The 20,096-nt window shown below is 39.7% G+C and overlaps 1 protein-coding gene across 5 annotated transcripts in view; it reads left to right on the forward strand.

The window, feature by feature from the left end:
* Positions 1–20,096, forward strand: part of vmp1 (vacuole membrane protein 1) — a 200,091-nt gene that overhangs the window by 60,252 nt on the left and 119,743 nt on the right. For all 5 annotated transcript variants that reach the window (XM_059973627.1, XM_059973629.1, XM_059973628.1 and 2 more), the window contains one exon: positions 16,404–16,494. In XM_059973627.1, the coding sequence (XP_059829610.1) occupies positions 16,404–16,494 (91 nt within the window). The remainder of the gene's footprint in view (positions 1–16,403; positions 16,495–20,096) is intronic.

A 20,096-nucleotide genomic window follows, 5' to 3' on the forward strand; every position in this document is an offset into this window, starting at 1 on the left:
CCTTTGATGCCTTTATTAATCAATAACCTATCAAGCTCTGCTTTAAATAACTTGGCTTCCACAGCCATCTGTAGCAGTGGAGTTCACACATTCACCACCCTCAGGCTAAAGAACTTTGTTCTAAAGGGATGTCATCTGATCCTAGACTCCCCTACAACAGGAAACATTCTCTCTGCATTCTTTCTATCTAATAGTTATTCAGTTCACCTGCCATTTACTTGACCTCACCCCCATTATTACCTCTCCAACATCATTTTCCAATGATCCAATATCCTCTTTTGCACTTTATCCTCATGTATAGAAACATAGAAGACCTACAACACAATACAGGCCCTTCGGCCCACAAAGCTGTGCTGAACATGTCCTTACCTTAGAGCTACCTAGGCTTACCCATAGTCCTCTATTTTTCTAAGCTTCATGTATCAATCCAGGAACCTCTTAAAAGATCCTATCGTTTCCACCTCTACCATGGCCATTGGCAGCCCATTCCATGCACTCACCACTCTTTGCATAAAACAACAACTTACCCCTGATATCTTCTCTGTACCTACTTTCAAGCACCTTAAAACTATGTCCTCTCATGTTAGCCATTTCAGCCCCGTGAAAAAGCCTCTTACTATCCACACAATCAATGCCTCTCATCATCTTATACACCTCTATCAGGTCACCTCTCATCCTCCGTTGCTCCAAGGAGAAAAAGCCAAGTTCACTCAACCTATTCTCAAGGCATGCTCCCCAATCCAAGCAACATCCTTGTAAATCTGCTCTGCACCCTTTCTATGGTTTCCACGTTCTTCCTGCAGTGAGGCAAACAGAACTGAGCACAAGGGCCCTAGGTAGCTACAGCATTACTTCTCGGCTCCTAAATGCAATCCCATGATTGATGAAGGCCAATGCACTGTTTGCCTTCTTAACCACAAAGTGAACCTGCGTAGCAGCTTTGAGTGTCCTATGGACTCAGACCCTAAGATCCCTCTGATCCTCCACACTGCCGAGAGTCTTGCCAATAATGCTATAATCTGCCATCATATTTGACCTACCAAAATGAACCACCTGACCTGGGTTGAACTTCATCTGCCTCTTCTCAGCCCAGATTTGCATCCTATCAATGTCCCACTGTAACCTCTGACAGCCCACCACACTATCCACAACACCTCCAACCTTTGTGTCATCTGGAAATTTACTAACCTATCCCTCCATTTACTCATCCAGGTTATTTATAAAAATCACGAAGAATAGGGGTCCCAGAACAGATCCCTGAGGACACCACTGGTCACTGGCCTCTATGTAGAATATGACACATCTACAACCACTCATTGCCTCTATGGGAAAGCTAGTTCTGGATCCACAAAGCAAGGTCCCCTTGGAGCCCATACCTCCTTACTTGCTCAATAAGCCTTGCATGGGGTACCTTATCAAATGCCTTGCTAAAATCCATATACACTACATCTATGGCTCTACCTTCATGTATCTGAAGAAACTTTTGGTATCCTTTTTAATATTATTGGCTAACTTACCTTTGTTTTCCATCTTTACTTTAATAGCTTTTTTAGTTTCCTTCTGGTTTTTAAAAGCTTCCCAATCCTCTAACTTTCTTCCAATTTTTGGCTCTATTATATGACCTCTCTACTTTTGCTTTTATGTTGGCTTTGACTTGTGATGTTAACCACGGTTATGTCATCTTTCCTTCAGAATAATTATTCCTCTTTGGGATGTATATATCGTGTGCCTTCTGAATTGCTTTCAGAAATTCCAGCCATTGCTGTTCTGCCTTCATCCTTGCCAGTGTTCATTTCAATCAATTCTGGCCAACTCTTCCCTCATGCCTCTTTAACTCCCTTCACTCCACTGTAATACTGATGCATCTGATTTTAGCTTCTCCTTATCAAATTTCAGGGTGAATTCTATCATATTATGATCACTTTCCCCCAAGGGTTCTTTTACCTTAAGCTCTTTAATCAATTTTGGTTCATTGTACAATACCCGATCCTGAATAGCTGAACCTTGAGTGGGCTAAACAATGAATTGTTCTGAAAAACCATCTCGTAGGCATTCTAGAAATTCCTCCTCGTAGAATCCGGCACCAACCTGATTTTCCCAATATACCTGCATATTGAAATCCCCCATGACTATTGTAACATTGCCCTTTTGATGTGCATTTTAGATTTCCCATTGTAATTAGAAGGCTACATCGGTATTACTGTTTGGGGGTCAGTATATAAAAGGTCTTTCTACCCTTGCAGTTTCTTAGCTCCATCCATCACAATTCAACACCTTCTGATTCTATGTCACCTCTTTCTAATGGTTTGATTTTATTTCTTACCAACAGAGCAACATCATCCCCTCTGCTCTGCTGCCTGTCCTTTCGACATAATGTCTGTCCTTGGATGTTAAGCTCTCAGCTATTGTCTTCTTTCAGCCATGACTCAGTGATGTTTACAATAACATGCATGCCAGTCGAAAACTGTGCTACAAGTTCATCTACCTTTCCTGTATACTGCACACAGACAAATATAGCATCATCAGTCCTATATTCACCCTTTTCTATTTTGGCCACCTTTTATGTTGCAGCTCATCCTGTTGACTACAATTTTACCCAATCATTAGCTTCTCCTTGCTTGGAGTCTCACTGCACATAAACTCTTGTTTGTTAACAACTACAGTAGTGCTAGAAAGTTTGTGAACACTGTAGAATTTTCTCTGTTTCAAAAAAATATGACCTAAAATGTGATCAGATCTTCATGTAAGTCCTAAAACTTGATAAAGAGAACCCAATTAAATAAATAACACAAAAAGCATTATACTTGATTTGTTTATTGAGAAAAATGATCCAATATCCAATATACTCTAATAGTTGAGAAATGAACAAATCAGAACAGAGTAACTTGGAAAACAATTTGCCTCACTCAAGCCTAATTTCGCACAAGCCTGATGAGCCAAAGCCACTCTAACAAATGGCACACTTTAGAATGCCAGCTTGGCTTGCATCTGCTTTACTTGTATTCCCCGTTTCTAATGAATCCCTCAGCTCAGAGAAACTGCTGCAAAACTCTGCCTTTAAAATCTTGATTGATTGTCTTGATTTTAAGAAAGCAGTTCTTGACATCAATTGTCTAATTTAGAGAAAACTGGCTCAAAGCTCTGCTCTTTAAATCTGGAATTCAGAATTGACTGTCGATTCAGTAAGGTCATGGATGATATGACTGTAATCTGAACCCCTTATTCCTCCCTAGTAATATTTCACCTTGTCTATCTGTTCCACTCTGCCTGAAGAATGTTCAAAGACTGATTCCACCTTTCTTTTCTTTGAGTCACACAGTAGCATAGAACATAGGAAAATACAGCACAGTACAGGCCATTCAGCCCACAATGTTGTGCTGACCCTTAAACCCTGCCTCCCATATAAACCCCCCCCCCCACCTTAAATTCCTCCATATACTTGTCTAGTAGTTTCTTAAATTTCACTATTTGTCTCCACCACTGACTCAGGCTGTGGATTCAATGCACCAACCATTCTCTGAGTAAAAAACCTTCCTCTAATATCCCCCTTGAACTTTCCACCCCTTACCTTAAAGCCATGTCCTCTTGTATTGAGCAGTGGTGCCCTGGGGAAGAGGTGCTGGCTGTCCACTCTATCTATTCCTCTTAATATCTTGTACACCTCTATCATGTCTCCTCTCATCATCCTTCTCTCCAGAGTAAAGCCCTAGCTCCCTTAATCTCTGATCATAATCCATACTCTCTAAACCAGGCAGCATCCTGTAAATCTCCTCCGTACCCTTTCCAATGCTTCCACATCCTTCCTATAGTGAGGCGATCAGAACTGGACACAGTACTTCAAGTGTGGCCTAACCAGAGTTTTATAGAGCTGCATCATTACCCGGCGACTCTTAAACTCTATCCCTCGACTTATGAAAGCTACCACTCCATAAGCTTTCTTAACTACCCTATCTACCTGTGAGGCAACTTTCAGGGTTCTGTGGACATGTACCCCCATATCCCTCTGCTCCTCCACACTCCCAAGTATCCTGCCCTTTACTTTGTACTCTGCCTTGGAGTTTGTCCTTCCAAAGTATACCACCTCCTTACTTACCACCTCAAGAGCCTCTGCTTCCAACACACCGTTTTTTGCAACTTATGACATCTTCAAAGGAATCCTACCACCAAACACATCTTTATCTCCCCCCAACACTTTGCTTTCCACAAGAGTTGCTCCCTCTGTGATTCCCTTGTCCATTTGTCACTCCCCACTAATCTAACTCCCGGCACTTATCCCTGCAAGTGCCAAAATGCTACACCTACCCATTCACCCCCATTCAGGGCCCCAATTAGTCCTTTCAGGTGATGCAATACTTCACGAGTGATTCTGTTGGGGTAATCTATTGTATCTGGTGTTCCTATGCAACCTCCAGTACATTGAGACCCATCATATATTGGGGGAAAGCCTGACTGCACACTTCTGCTCCATCCACCAGAAGTAGAGCTTCTAATTGGCCAAACATTTTAATTCCGGTTCCAGTTCCTGCACGTTGGATGCCTCCTCTCGTGCCACAATGAAGCCACTCTCGGGGTGGAGAAACAACAGATATGTTATGTAGGACTAGATGTTAATAGCCCTATTTTCACTCCTGAGAAATGCTGCCCAGACTCTGTGGGGTAGCCAAGTGAGTGGTGGCATCTTCTGGGTTATCAAGTGGGCAGCCTCTTTCCTCGGTGTTTCACTGATAGGCCCACGGCACATCCAGAGGGTTCAGCAGTGAATCCCGGCGTCCCGGGCTCACCCCCTAGATGCCATTCACTCACCTGGGGAGTCAGATGGAATCCTTTCTCTTCATCCAGAGCCACTGACTACCCTTTTCAGTAGCTCTGAAAAGGTCTTTGACTGCTTGTCGATGTGTCTTCCCTTACACTCCCAACTCCTGGAGTAGCCTTGATGTTGATGTGGCTACAAATCCTCTGCAGTCTACTTCGACTGGTCGCACCCTTGCTTTCCAGCCACGTTGCTGCACATCGGCTACAAGCTCAGTGTACCTCAGCTTCTTGCGCTTGTAGGCCTCCTCCACTGCATCTTCCTTTTTCACTCTTTTTATTATTGTTATTAATATCAATAAAATAAAATTGATACATAGATAATGGGATTACAAACATACACATTTCAACTGAACATGAAAGAATACATTTGCAATGATTACAGTATAAATGAGTATTCCCAAATCATGGACGATACAATATAAAAATAAACAAGGCAAACCTAGGTATATCATAATACATATAAAAAAAGAAAAAAGAAAAAGAAAAAAATTATGCAAAAAAACTAATCTAATAATCTAATAACTAATAAGGAAAAAAACAGAAAAAGAAAAAATGGCAAAAAAAGAGCTGTTTATACTATCTCAGAAAAATACAAAATCATCAGTGTCGTCAACTCCGATCCTCTCAACATATATAAAATCGAAACTGGAAAAACAAATAGGCTTGGAACAGGGTCATATTACATCATATGAAAATATTGAATAAATGGTCTCCATATCTTTTCAAATTTAATAGAAGTATCAAATACAATACTTTTCTAAATTTAGACATAACTTAGTTTGAGAAAACCAATGAAATACGGTAGGAGGATTAATTTCCTTCCTATTCAACAAAATAGATCTTCTAGCCATTAATGTAAAAAATGCAATCATTCGACAAGCAGCAGAGGATAAATGGAGTCCATCATTGGTAAACCAAAAATTGCAGTAATAGGATGAGGTTGTAAATCAATGTTCAATACCGCAGAAATAATATCAAAAATATCTTTCCAATATTTTTTCAAAAGTGGACACGACCAGAACATATGAGTTAAAGACGCTATCTCAGAATGATATCTGTCACAAATAGGATTTATATAGGAATAAAAACAAGCCAATTTATCGTTGGACATATGAGCCCTGTGCACAACTTTAAACTGTATTAATGAATGTTTAGCACATATAGATGATGTATTATCTAATTGAAGGATTTTATCCCAATTCTCAATAGGGATAGTAAGGTTAAGTTCTCTTTCCCAATCATTTTTAGTCTTATAAAAGGGCTTTGAATGTATCTTCATAATTATATTGAGGGCTAAAAGATATATCCCAGTCCTTTAACCAACATATCAAATATCAGATATTAACTGCCCAATAATAAAATCTAAAATTAGGCAATGCCAATCCACCTTCCTTTCTTGCCTTCTGTAAATATATTTTACCTAACCTAGGACTTTTATTCTGCCATATATATGAGGAAATTTTTGAATCAACATTAGCAAAAAAAGATTTCGGAATAAAAATTGGTACCGCTTGAAATATATATAAAAACTTGGGTAAAATAACCATCTTAATAGCATTAATCAGACCTATCAGAGATAAAGATAGTGGTGACCACATAGTAAACAAACATTTAATCTGATCGATTAAGGGTAAAAAATTAACCTTAAATAAGTCTTTATAGTTTTTTGTGATTTTAATCCCTAAGTAAATAAAAGAGTCATTAACTAATTTAAAAGGTAAATTTCCATAAATTGGAACCTGTCTATTTAAAGGAAACAATTCACTCTTAGTAAGATTTAATTTTTACCCGGAAAAATCAGTAAATTGAGCCAACAATGATAAAACTGTAGGAATGGATTTCTCAGGATCAGAAATAAATAATAATAAATCATCTGCATATAATGATAACTTATGTATATCTGTCCCACAATTAATGCCAAAAATGTTCTGTGATTCTCTGATAGCAATTGCCAAGGGTTCTAAAGCAATATCAAATAATAATGGGCTAAGAGGACAGCCTTGTCTAGTACCCCGAAATAAACGAAAAAAGGGAGATCTTTGATTGTTCGTAAGCACCGAGGCTACTGGAGTATGATATATCAGTTTAATCCAGGAAATGAATGTCGGACTAAAATTAAACTTCTCAAGCACATTAAATAAGTATGGCCATTCAACTCTATCAAATGCTTTCTCCGCATCTAATGAAATAACACATTCTAAAGTGCTATGTGAAGGAGTATAAACAATATTCAATAATCTCCTAACATTGAAAAAAGAATAGCGATTTTTAATAAAACCGGTTTGATCTTCCGAAATAATTTGGGGTAAAATCTTCTCAAGCCTGGTTGCCAGTAACTTGGAAAAGATCTTGGAATCTACATTCAATAAAGATATTGGTCTATAGGATGCACAGTCAGTAGGGTCTTTATCTTTCTTCAATATTAAAGAAATGGAAGCTCTATAAAAAGATTGTGGCAGATTGCCCAATGTAATTGCTTCTTCAAAAACCCTGCATAACCAAGGAGAAAGGGTAGCGGAAAAACATTTAAAAAATTCTACTGTATACCCATCTGGACCTAGTGCTTTCCAGAATTCATAGAGGAAATAACCCCTTTAATTTCTGCATCCGTAATAGGAGTTTCTAATATTGAAAGATCATCTGATGATAATTTTGGAAAATTAAATTTCCCAAGAAAATCACACATGGTATTACGATCATGAGGGAATTCGGAATAATACAGGGAGGTATAAAAGTCTTAAAATGATTTATTTATCTCATCATGGTTAACTGTCAGATCCCCATTCTGCTGATAGATCTTAGTAATTTGACATTTAACCAAAGCATTCTTCAATTGACTAGCTAACAGTTTACCCGATTTATCACTATGTATATAAAAATCAGATCTGGTTTTTATTAATTGATTTTCAATCGAAGATGTAATTAATAAACTATGTTCCCTTTGAAGTTTAACCCTTTGTTTGTAAAGCTCCTTACTCGGAGTAATCGAATATTTCTTGTCAATCTCTTTAATTTTATCAACCAATAAAAGAGTGTCCTTCTTAATGCGTTTTCTCAGACCAACAGAGTAGGAGATAATCTGTCCACGTATATATGCTTTAAAAGTGTCCCAGAGTGTTCCGCAAGAAATATCATCCGTGGAATTAGTTGAAAAGAAGAAATCGATCTGTTCCTTCATAAATTTAATAAAATCTGGATCTTGCAGTAAGGTAGAATCAAATTGCCATTGTCTAGCACTAGAAGCTGTATCCGTAAATTTAATAGAAAGTTTTAATGGAGCATGGTCAGAGATGGCTATAATATCATAATTACAACCAATTACCGATGGAATAAAACAAGAGTCAATAAAAAAATAATCAATTCTCGAGTAGGAATGATAAACATGTGAGAAAAATGAAAACTCTTTGTCCTTAGAATGCCGAAATCTCCAAATATCAAAAATTCCGTGATCAGTCAAAAAAGAGTTAATACAAGTGGCCGACTTATTAGGTAAAGTCTGAGTAGAAATAGATTTGTCCATCAAAGGATTTAAACAACAGTTAAAGTCACCACCCATTATTAACTTATATTCATTTAGATTAGGTAGAGAAGTAAATAAGGACTTAAAAAATCAGGACAATCCACATTTAGAGCATAAACATTAACCATAGCAAACTTTTTGTTAAAAAGTAAGCCAGTAATTAACAAAAATCTACCATTCGGATCCGAAAAGATATCATGTTGGACAAATGCAATAGAGGAGTCAATAAAAATTGAAACTCCCTTTACTTTGGCATTCGAATTCAAAGATACTGTTGGCCCCTCCAAAACCTAAAAAAGCAATAATTGTCCTCTTTCCTCACATGAGTTTCTTGTACAAAAATAATATGAGCATTAAGTCTTTGGAATACTTTGAAAATCTTTTTCCGTTTAATCGGATGGTTTAAGCCATTAGTATTCCAAGAGACAAAATTAATGGTCTGAGCCATATTTCTGAAATGAACCCTTTGGTATATAAAGGGTTAACCAAATTATGAACTCATGCACCCGGAAGAGGAACAAAAATAAAGTGTGGACCCAGAAGTGATGACATCGCGGACATTTTTGCAGTTTAAAATCAGCCCAAATGAAAAAACTAAAAAAAACTGATATAAGAAATATAGGATTTAGAAAAAGACCTCCCACCCCCCACCCAAGAGGAAAAAAAAAGACCACCCCAGCTAGGAATAGTCTGGGGAAAAAGGAAGGATGAAACTAAATCTACCCCCATATCAGCAGAAGACAACTCCGTATATAAAGGATAAAAAAAAAAGATCCACCCAAACTCTAAAGAAATAATAATCACTATACTAAAACCAAACTTCTTAATATAATTGGTAGTAAAAAAAAACAAAAAGAATATAATCACTAGTAACTTATAAATCGGGTTAAAACCCAAACAAACCAAAAAAAAAATTTAAACTGTGATAAGAGATGCATTATAGGAAGAAGACGAGAGAAAAAAAAAAGGCGAAATAAAAAGAAGCCAAAAATATTTCAGAGAAGAAACTGCCATCTTAGTAAAAAAAAAATTCACCTTCTAAGGATTAATAATAATGACCAAAGATAAAGTACAGTGGTTGAAGTAAGTAAAATAAAAAAGATTAGTATGTCGAAAAAAAACTTTAACTAGAGTATAAAATATAGAGTAAACCTACACCAGTAGCCAGAAACAAAATCTGATTTTGGAAATAATAACCATCTTGCACGATCAAAATCACTCATTTATTAGAGATGAGTGTCTGTAGCAGTAGGGAAGTTCTCCTTCAGAAAGCTGCTTGCTTCAGATGTAGAAAGGAAAACACGCCGTGGTGCATTTGAAGGTGAGATTCTGAGCTTCGCAGGGTATAAGAGCGCAGGTTTTAGATTTTTCTCATAACATTCAGACATCAGAGGTTTAAAAAGAAGCCTTCATTACTTCTGGACTAAAATCTTCTACGAATTGAAAATTGTGATCTTGAAATTTGACCATCCCGACATGCCGAGCTACACGAATAAGTTGCTCTTTAACATGCTCATAGTGAAATCGGACAATTACAACCGGTGGTTTAGCTGAAGCACTTGGTGATCGACACATAATTCTGTGAGCGCGATTGAGTAACGGAGGACTGTCTGGGAATACAGAAGGGAACGCATCTTTTAAAAGTTGAGCAAAGTACTTCGAGGGGTCCCCTTGTTCAATACCTTCCGGGAGACCAAGTATGCATAGGTTCTGTCTTCTGGACCGATTCTCAAAATCGACCCTCTTGGCTTTAAGTGTTTCCACCTGTTTAATCGTCGAAATAAGTTCTGCTCCAGTTTTTGAATTATCAAGTCTCGCTTCCGAGCGTCTTCTTGAAGAGTTGCGATTAGAACTTGCTGCTGGTTAACTACTGAATCTGTCTTATCCATATAATCTTGAAAAGCCTTTATATCTTGTTTAAGAATTTGTCGTCGTTCTTCAAATTTTTGATTTAAAACCTCCAATAACATTTCATAAATCAATTCAGTGCGCTTAGGATCAGTCTGCTTCTTCTTCCCGTTCCCGTTAGGATCCTTCCCAGGTTCTCGCCCTTTAGGTCTAAGAGCCATTTCTGTATTCATTTCCTCAAAAATTCACAATAAACTCTTAAAGGTAAGTCCAAAAAAGTAGCAAGAATCTTTTGGTGTAGGTAAAAATAAGTTAAATAAGGGTGATCATAGGTTAAAAAAAGTAAAGGTTATGGAGCGAATCTGAAACAGTACTCACTCCATGAGCGTCTCCTGCTGACTCCGCACTGCATCTTCCCAGGGCACTGTAAGCTTGATGATGTAAACGAGATGGAGTGAGGCAGACCATAGCACAAGGTCTGGACTGAGGTTGGGTTCCATGATTTCAGTTGGGAAGCAGAGCCTCTGGCCTAAGTCTGCCACCATCTTCCAATCACGTGCTCCGCCTAGCCGCCCAGTGTCTGGTCTTGATGTGGCAAGTCTGGCTTGACTCTCACCTTCCCAGACAAATGCTGTTAATGGCTAGTGGGATGAAGGGGGAGGAAGAGTGCTAACACTTGTTCGCCAACTTTCCAGCACTGCTACAAGACACCAAAGCACCTGGTTGTGCCGCCAGGTGTATCGGCCTTGAGTGAGGCTGGTCTTGCAGCCTGCTAGAATGTGTTTTAGTGTTGCTGAAGTCGGGCAGAGGGAGCACGTGGGGACCTCTCCATACCACTGGCTGAGATTCATGGGAGACGGCAAGACATCGTAGGCAGCCCTGATGGCGAAACTCACTCTGAATGTCTGCATCTCCCACAGCTCTCTCCAGGAGATCTTTCTTTTCTCCACTCCCTCCCATCTCATCCATTGCCCTTTCCTTGCCTGAGCGATGGCCTTTGCGCATCTTGCTGCCTCCTCCTGCCGACGTATCTCCTGCATCTCTGAGATGGAGCAACCTTGTTCCAGGCTGGTGTACTGTCCCCAAGGCCAAGACTGCTCCTCCTTTGCTGCACTCTGCCCACAATGTCCCAGTGCTTGAGTGCCGCCTTTGCTTACTGGGTTGCTTTTGATGGAGTCCATTTCCTCCCAGTATCCAGGATGAGGGCAGCTTGTGCTACAAATGGATCACTTGCCTCTTAACATCATCTCCAATCTTACTTTGGTGCACTTGTACTTCTCTGAAGGACTGGAAATGAGTAGCTCCAGGACTTCTTTGCTGTAGAGCCCTGTGCTGCTGAGGCACCTGAGAAGACCAAGCCACTTCCTTAGATATGAGTGATCAATCTCTCCAGCTTTTTCCACCTTTGAGATTGGAACTTCATACAGGGTTAGTGGCCACATGAGGCATGGAAGAAGCCCAAATTGCAGAAACCAGAGCTTCAACTTGCCAGGGAGTGTGGTTCTGCTGATGCTCTTGAGGCCACTGATGGCATCCTACCTGAGCTGATCTACCTGCTCTGTGTCTTTGAGGGATGCGTCATACCACCGACCTAGGCTCTTCACAGGCTTCTCGAAGACTGTTGGAATCGTCTCATTGCCCATGCAGAAGCATTGGTCTACCAGCTTCCCCTTGACGTTGGAGATGCTTTTGGACTTGCTCTGCTTGATCTTCAGCTGAACTTGCTCAATATTCTCTTGAAGCTTTCTCGACAGGCGTACAGTACAAGCCTTGGTTGTGGTGAATGTTGTGAGATTGTCCATGTATGTTCTGATAAGCGGCAGCCTCAGGCCAGGTCTTATACGCTGAACAACTACCCATTGAGATGCTCTGATGATCACCTCCATGACCATTGTGAAGGCTAGTGGGGAGATGGTATAACTGGCCATAATTCCCACTTCCAGATGTTGCCACGCTGTGGTGTAGTCTGCTGTTGTCAAACATAGCTGCACATCCTGGAAGTAGGCCTTAATGAGGCTTGTGAGGGCCACTGGGACCCTGAAGAAGTCGAAAGCAGTCCAGAGGAGGTTATGAGGGACTGAGCTGAAGGCGTTGGCGAGTTCCAGGAACACCACGTGAAGATCTGTTCCCTCCTTGGTGACCTGGATCTGATGCCAGATAGTGCGAGTGTGTTCCAGACAGCTAGGGCACTTAGTGCATTTTTGTAGAGCCTGTGTGGTACTCCATTGGGACCTGGGGCTGATGCGGCCCTTGCTCTATGTACTATTTTTTCCACCTGGCTCCATCTAGGTGGGCTGATAGCTAGTTGGTGTTCTGGTGGATGGATTGGTGGCGTGTCAGATGGGAGGGTGATCTCCTTGTGGCGTTGGTTGTCTGTGTGTTCCGTCTGGGTCGCTGCCAACCTGATGGCATGAATATAGATTTCTCCTTCTGGTTTTAACAAAAATACCCCCCCTCTATTCCCCTTTCTGGCCTCTTCTCATCTGCCAGCACCTCCCCCTGGTGCCCCTCCCTCTTTCCTTTCGTTTGTGGTCCACTCTCCTCTCCTATTGCGATTCCTTCCTCTCCAGCCCTTTCCCACAAACCTAATTTTGCCGAACGCCTACCTATTCTTCTTCACCCCCCCCCCCCCAACCTATAGTTTACTTCGGCATCTTTCCTCCTTCCTTTCCGGTACTGAGGAAGGGTCTTGGCCTGAAATGTCAACTGTTTGTTCATTTCCATGCTTGACCTGCTGAGTTCCTTCAGCTTTTTGTGTGTGTCATTTTAAACAATAATGTCCAGCACTTGAGAACATGGATTATCAAATGCAGAAGTTCTAAACTTCATGGGAAATGGCACTTAAGGTGCTGAATTTTGCAGCAGCACAGCTCTTCCTTCTAAAATTTATGCTGGGAGAAATCAACTATTGGATTCTCTGCCAGATTAGACCTGGTACTGAAATTGACCCAAATAATTTTGAGAGGAATTTTGGTGAAGTGGTGAAAAGTCAGCCAATGGGTGGTGGGAGGGGGAAGAATGGTAGATTCTTCATATTAGTTTAATTTTATGTTTGCATTAGCTTTATTTTTTTATGTATGACAATATCAGTGATATTTCAAAGTCAAAACATCATTCAGCACAGTAACATGTCCTTTAGCTGACCTTATGCCACCCACACTAATCTCACTTACCTGTCCTTGCGCTACTTTTCTTGTATCTGATTCCACCATTTCCTCACAATGCGTTCCAGCCTCTCAGACCACATTTAAAATTTCTTCCTCTCACCTTGGATCCATGTCCTTTTGATTTTCAAAGTGTATTGCAGCTGTCTCAGCTGGGGAAGGGGAGCTTTGATTGCTCTCAGTGCTTTTGGAATCTTTCAGGGTGCAGGTTTTTTTCTGTCCTTTTAGAGCCTGGTCACTACTTAGAAAACACCACTGGAGTGTAGACCATCGTGGGGCTTCACATGTGGATTTGGTCAAGTCAATTGTTGGTGATGGACCCTGTACAACATGTTTCTGCCTAATGTCTACATACCATAACTCAGAGTAACGGAGCAATGTAACAGAAAAGCAGGCCCTTTGCCCCAATGAATCCATGCCAACTACATTAACAGTGTAATGTTGACCTGTTAATTCACTTTTATTGATATTGAAGCCACAACAAAGGCATTGACGATTGTATTGTCATGTAAAGAGTAGTTCATTTATTCCTTGTTGACATTATTTAAAAAAAGGATGTTCTTGTGTGGTTCCATAGCTTGGTGTGTATCTGGGCTTTAAAGTCATTAACTTCACTTTTCAAACTGCTAACAATGCTCCTTCATTCTCCACTGCAGCACTGTGACTAAGAGTTTTTTTTTAATAACAGATTTTCATAGAACGGTTTTTAGGCATTCAAAGCAGGCAAGATCGAGTAATAAAACATTAGTCAGTTATTGATTTTTCATAAACAAGGTTTTTAATATTTCAACTTTAAATACTGCAGTGCTTCCTGTGTTGTGTGTGTCACTTATAAATGGGGTAATCAAAGGGGTATCAAAATGGCATTTTTCAGGAAGGTGTATTGAAGATTAAGATTTATTTTTCCCCACAAGAAACTTGTTGATATGTAGAAGGCATTGGTAGAGGAGATGATGGAATTGGATACAAATTACATTTAAATGGCACAAATAGGCAAGATGTCAGGTGGTCCTAATGCAGGCGAATGGGATAAGTGTAGATGGACAAAGGGCATAGATGCAGTGGGCTGAAGAGCCCATTTAATGAGCTGGTAGTAGGAAGAATCCACCTGGTGTACCTCTACTCACGCCAATTTTCATCAAATGGACCCTCTGACTTCGACTGATCTTTGTTTTTAATTCCCAGCTCTGTGGTTAGTGATGATGTCAGTCAGGAATGTTGAAATAAGCTTCTTTTGAATGTGGTGAGAGTCTTGCTTTTGTATGCATTATCTGTATTAAAAAGAACATTCTTGCCTAAACTTGTCTCCTGTTGAACTAATTTTTCTTTCCCCACTGTGTACTTTGCTTTTTTCTAGCACCAATTTGTAACTGAGAAGGACCTTTTGAGAAACTAAACTGAATAGAGTTTCCCTTTTTCCATTTAAACTGCCCATGATATATACATTTGCAAAATTAATGAATTTCCAGCACAACCTGGCAGAGAGAGTTCTTTTTCAATTATGCTCTAATTTAAAAAAAAAATAGCCAATACAGTGGATTCCAATTAATTAGAACACATTGAGACCAGTACATTTTGGCCCAATTAAACAGTTGCCCCAATTAACTGAAATTTCTTGGAAATAGCTAAAGGTATAAAGAAGACAATTTACCATTTTAACTGAGTAATAAATTACGTGAAAAAGAATCTAGGTTATATGATGAATAAACTCTTCTCGAGCTCTCAGCTGGATACAGGTATTGGTTATAAACTGACATTTCAATGAGAAACTCTGTCATCTTCTTTGATTATCCTTGAAGATGGCAGAGTTCGTCATCAAAAAGTCAGTTATAATTAACACCTGTACCCGGCTGGAAGCCTGAGGTGTATATTAACAAATTATGTAGTTAAATGAAATACAGAATAAATTAGAACCCAATCTATACTACAAAACTGGATTAATTTCTAATAGTTATTCATGGAGGAATTGTATGCTACCATGTTCTTTTGATTGGCTGTAAATGAACAAAATCAGCGCAGGTACCTAATTTCAGATAATGGACTGCTTTCAAACAATGCTTTAGATGACTGCATCCTCTAAATCTTCATTATCATTGTAACATTCAAGATGATTACTGATACCTTCAAATTATTTGTAGTTTATAACTTGAAGTTCATTTTCATTTTCACTCTCAGCCATTTCTGCAGCTCCAAATGCAAATACTGGAAACTGCAGTAAGCAACTAGTTCTGAATTGTCCCTGTCCTTATTTCTCACCAATTATCAGTGGCAAAAATCACTGCTTTTGAAGACAAACACAACTGATGTTATTTTAAAATTCGTTTCTTCTAAGCATGCTGTTGAATCTCACGGCCACAGAAGTGCATGTGACTGAAGTTATTTGGAAGTTGTTTAGCAAAAGTTTCCTGTCCCATTTAAGTGGCATAGTGTCCCAAATAAATGAAAGAACACCTGGATACCTGGTTATTTTCTTGATTAGTTTTTGATCTTTGTGTAGTCCCAAATAGGCATCTGCCCAAATTAACCAAAATCCACTCTATATGTACTAAAATCAGCCGTGAGGCAGTTGATAAAGTGCCACATCAATGGTAATTGCTTATGTCATTTAATGTTGATGATACAGAGGGTCTTGATAGAAGATTAGCTGGTTTTCAGGAAAATGATCAAGCATAAAATATTTGTTTTCTGATTGATAAGTTATAATGAGTGGCATAAAGCAAGGTTGGTGTTAGAGCCTCAACTTTTTCTAAATTATATAAATGACTTGATTAAAGTGATCTAATATGTGGCTGTTAAATTTGCTCATGAGATAGATAGCCAGGAAGGTAAGTTGGGAAATGGACTTGAGGCTGTAGAGGACAGAGATCCTTGGTAGCCTCAAGTCCATTTCTCAAACTGCAAGACAAGTTCTTCACTGTACTTTGATACATGTGACAATAATAAACCAATTTGCCAATTTCCTTTTTTTTTCTTGCTATCTGCCCCCAACTAAAACTATAAACCGTCATAGCCCTTCCGACACAGAGCTCCACTCATTCTGAACATGTTTTCCTTTCCAGGTTATGGGAACGGCGAAGGTTTGTTCTGACTCTGCTGTTCTTGTTGGCTGTGGCTATAATGGCCTATTATGTTGAAGGTGAACATCAGCAGGTGAGCTCTGGTTAAGGCTATTGATGTGATGAGGTAATATCCAGAGGAACAGTAAGCAAATGTAATAATAGGGTATTGCAGTGAACACAATTCAACATTCAAAGTACATTTATTGTTAAAGTGTGTATATGATAAACAACTGTTATGAACTGTATCGTTTTAGAAACAAACCAACAGCAATAGATTACACCTGTAGTCTGGGTTTGTTAAAACCACTATCTTCATTAGTATCTACTTATAGTATTGTAATTTAAACAAGATAAGCAAAGGTTATCAGTGTTATGTGCATAAATGTGTGTAAATATAACTCCCAAACTATTAAGCCTGGGGGAACAAGGCTTAGAGTCTTGAGATGCTAGCGTAGGAAAGTTCAGTAATCCAAGGAATAAATGATGGGAGAGAGATATTTGTAATCCAAGGTAAAATGTAAAGAGAAGGCAGTTACGTCGAATTTCATAGGTTCCACGATGGTAATTAATAAATATCAGTTGTCGAAGATCCTCTGTCAAGCCATTCCAAATCCACATACGAATTACCACCAAAGTGATCTATCACAGGGATGTCGTCTTCAAGGGGTTACCTTGTGCTATACCCAGGCAAGGATTAACTTCAAATGGTCCCACAGGGCATTCCACCAAAAATCCCACACCACAAATGCAGTCACACACGATAGTACATGTCATACAAAACAATCCACAGAGCATGTATTATGGAGTCCCCGAAAAAATGTCCACAGCCAGTTCAGTGCTGCAGCTGGTCCATAAGTCAATGGCTGCAGGCCATGCCACGGAGCCAGGTCTGGCACTGAGGTGACTCAGATGGCTGCAGCTGCAGAGTCAGGAGTCAGTTTAGTGCTGAGGTGAGTGAAGCCTGCTGAACAACAGTTCATCCTCTGCCCTTGGCTTCGATGCCTTAATCTTTTTAATCTTGCTCATTGCTTAAATTGGCCAAGCATCAGTTTTTAAAATCTGCCCTCGGTCCTGGGCCCCACTGCTTCAGTCCACTCCAGCAATTGCCGCTGTAACTGTACCTGCATTCTCAAGAATCTAGTTCGCCAACTATTTCAGGATACCACAAAAATGCCAGGTCATACAGATGATTCAAAAGACCATTTGCTGATGGGAAATTACAGTATGTGGATTTCAGTGATTGTAGTCCAGAAAAAGTATATTTAGTAAAATTGTTAGAAGTTTTATTTGCTTCCTACAAGTGTCATTGTGTCTTGCCAGCTCCATCCTGCTAATTTCTATTAAATGGATGTCTGATTAGTATCTGAAAGTTAAATAGTAATTATTCCTGGTTACAATCAGCAAATAATCTTTGAACATTGCAATCCTCTCTTATTCTTAACTCCAGTGAATCCATGCAATTTATCACCCCCCCCCCCCCCCAACCTTTCACAGGACAAATGCCTCTGAACAGGGATCAATCTAGTGAGGAAAATCTACTGTGAACAGCCTGTAACTAATTTTTCTATGGCCTTTTGTCTCTATATACACCATATAAAACTTTAAAGTCCATGCATGTCATCAGGTGTAAGGCCCTCTGTTGATAGTTCACTATACATTCAGTCTGTCTTTTTGGGTTTTCCATGTACAGTATAATAATTCAGAAATCCACATCTTGCTTTGTTACCTTAGTTGTTCCACCAGGCTTTATTACTTAAATCTTTAAGGTAAAATGGTTTATTTGCATTTCTTTGCAATGATTTTACTTTTGTTAACAATAGATCATGATGTCAAATTGAAAGAAATTTGATACATATTTGGCCAATATACTGTAGCTTTCTTCTGTTAAGGTGGCATTTTAAACCCAAGAGAAGGTCTGTGGTTCAATCGTTATCCGTAAATATTTACTCATCAATGAATAGCACCTTGATAATCTGGTTTGCTGATGTGCAGTGGCTATTAAAAAGTATTTACCCCCTTTTAGAAGTTTTCTTGTTTTATTGTTTTACAACATTGAATCGCAGTGGATTTAATTTGGTTTTTGTGACATGGGTCAACAGAAAAAAACTAACATGTCAAAGTAAAAACAAATTTCTACAAAGTGATGTAACTTAATTACAAATATAAAACACTAAATAATTGACTGCATGAATGTTCACCACCCCCCTCCCTTAAAATGACACGCCAAATCATCACTGGTGCAGCCAGTTGGGTTCAGAAATCACATAATTAGTTAAATGAAGATCTGTTCTTGGAGTCAAGGTGTTTCAATTGATTGTAGTGAAAATACGCTTGTATGTGGAAGGTCCACCTGCTGGTGAGTCAGTATCCTGACAAAAACTACACCATGAAGACAAAAGAACACTCCGAGCAACTTTTTTTTATGCCATGGACCAAAGCCATTAAACAAGGTATCCATGGACTCCAGGTTGGGAACACCTCTTTTAAGCTGTGGAGGAATTTCTTTGGTCATAAAGACTAGGAATATTTCAGATATGATGTTGGCCAGTTTCTGGCAGAATGTTTAACTTTTCTTGAAAATGAAAAAGAAACTATGGTGGTGAAAACAAATTAAAACTGATCCTATAGATCCTGAAAAATGAAAATATTTTTGCGGGGCTGGCAATATTTTTGGAAAGGGGAATGGTTTTCTAACCCGTCAGTTCTGTTAAAGGGTTGGAAACTTGAAACGTTAACTTTGCTTTTCCACAGATGCTGCCTGTCCTGGTTTTCATTTTTCTTTTGACCTCAGCTCAGAAAGGAAGGAAGGAAAAGAGTAGGGCAGTAGTGATAGGGGATTCAATAGTTAGGTATTCTCAGGAGGGAGGGTGAACAGCCAGATGTCGTGGTCCACGTAGGGACCAATGACGTGGATAGGAAGGAGGAGGAGGTGGTCCTGCAAAGAGAGTTTAGGGAGTTTGGTGCAAAGTTGAAGGACAGGACCTCCAGGGTTGCCATCTCAGGATTGCTACCTGTGCCACGTGCTAGTGAGGCTAGAAATAGGAAGATAATTCAGCTAAATACATGGCTAAGGAGATGGTGCAGGAGGGAGGGCTTCACCTTTCCGGACAATTGGGCTTTGTTCCAGGGAAGGTGGGACCTGTTCCGACATGTCAGTTTGCACCTGAAAGGAGAGGGACTAACATCCTTGCTGGTAGGTTGGTAGTGCTGCTCTGGGGGGGGGTTTAACCTAGATTTGCAGGGGGAGGGGAACCAGAGTGTCAGAGCAGATAGTGAGGTGGAGGAGGATAAAGGTCATATGAGGACTGCATGTACAGACAGAAATCAAAGGTTAGTATGTGATAGAAATGTTCTCAGGTGCATCTATTTCAATGCAAGGAGTATTGTAGATAAGACAGATGAGTTTAGGGTGTGGATTGGCATGTGGGATTACGACATTATCGCTATTAGTGAGACTTGGTTTCAGGAGGGGCAGGACTGGCAGCTTAATGTTCCGGGGTTCCGTTGTTTCGGACGTGATAAAGGGGGAGGAATGGCGTTACTAGCACAACTGTGATGTCTTCCCTGGCATAGACAGGACAGCCGGGAGGGCTTGTCTACAGAGGCCATATGGGTAGAGCTGAGGAACGGGAAAGGTGTGACCACACTAACAGGGTTGTATTATAGCTAGCCCAATAGAGAGAATTGGATGAG

Source organism: Hypanus sabinus, chromosome 6 (genome assembly GCF_030144855.1).
Source record: "Hypanus sabinus isolate sHypSab1 chromosome 6, sHypSab1.hap1, whole genome shotgun sequence".
NCBI classification, from domain to species: domain Eukaryota; kingdom Metazoa; phylum Chordata; class Chondrichthyes; order Myliobatiformes; family Dasyatidae; genus Hypanus; species Hypanus sabinus.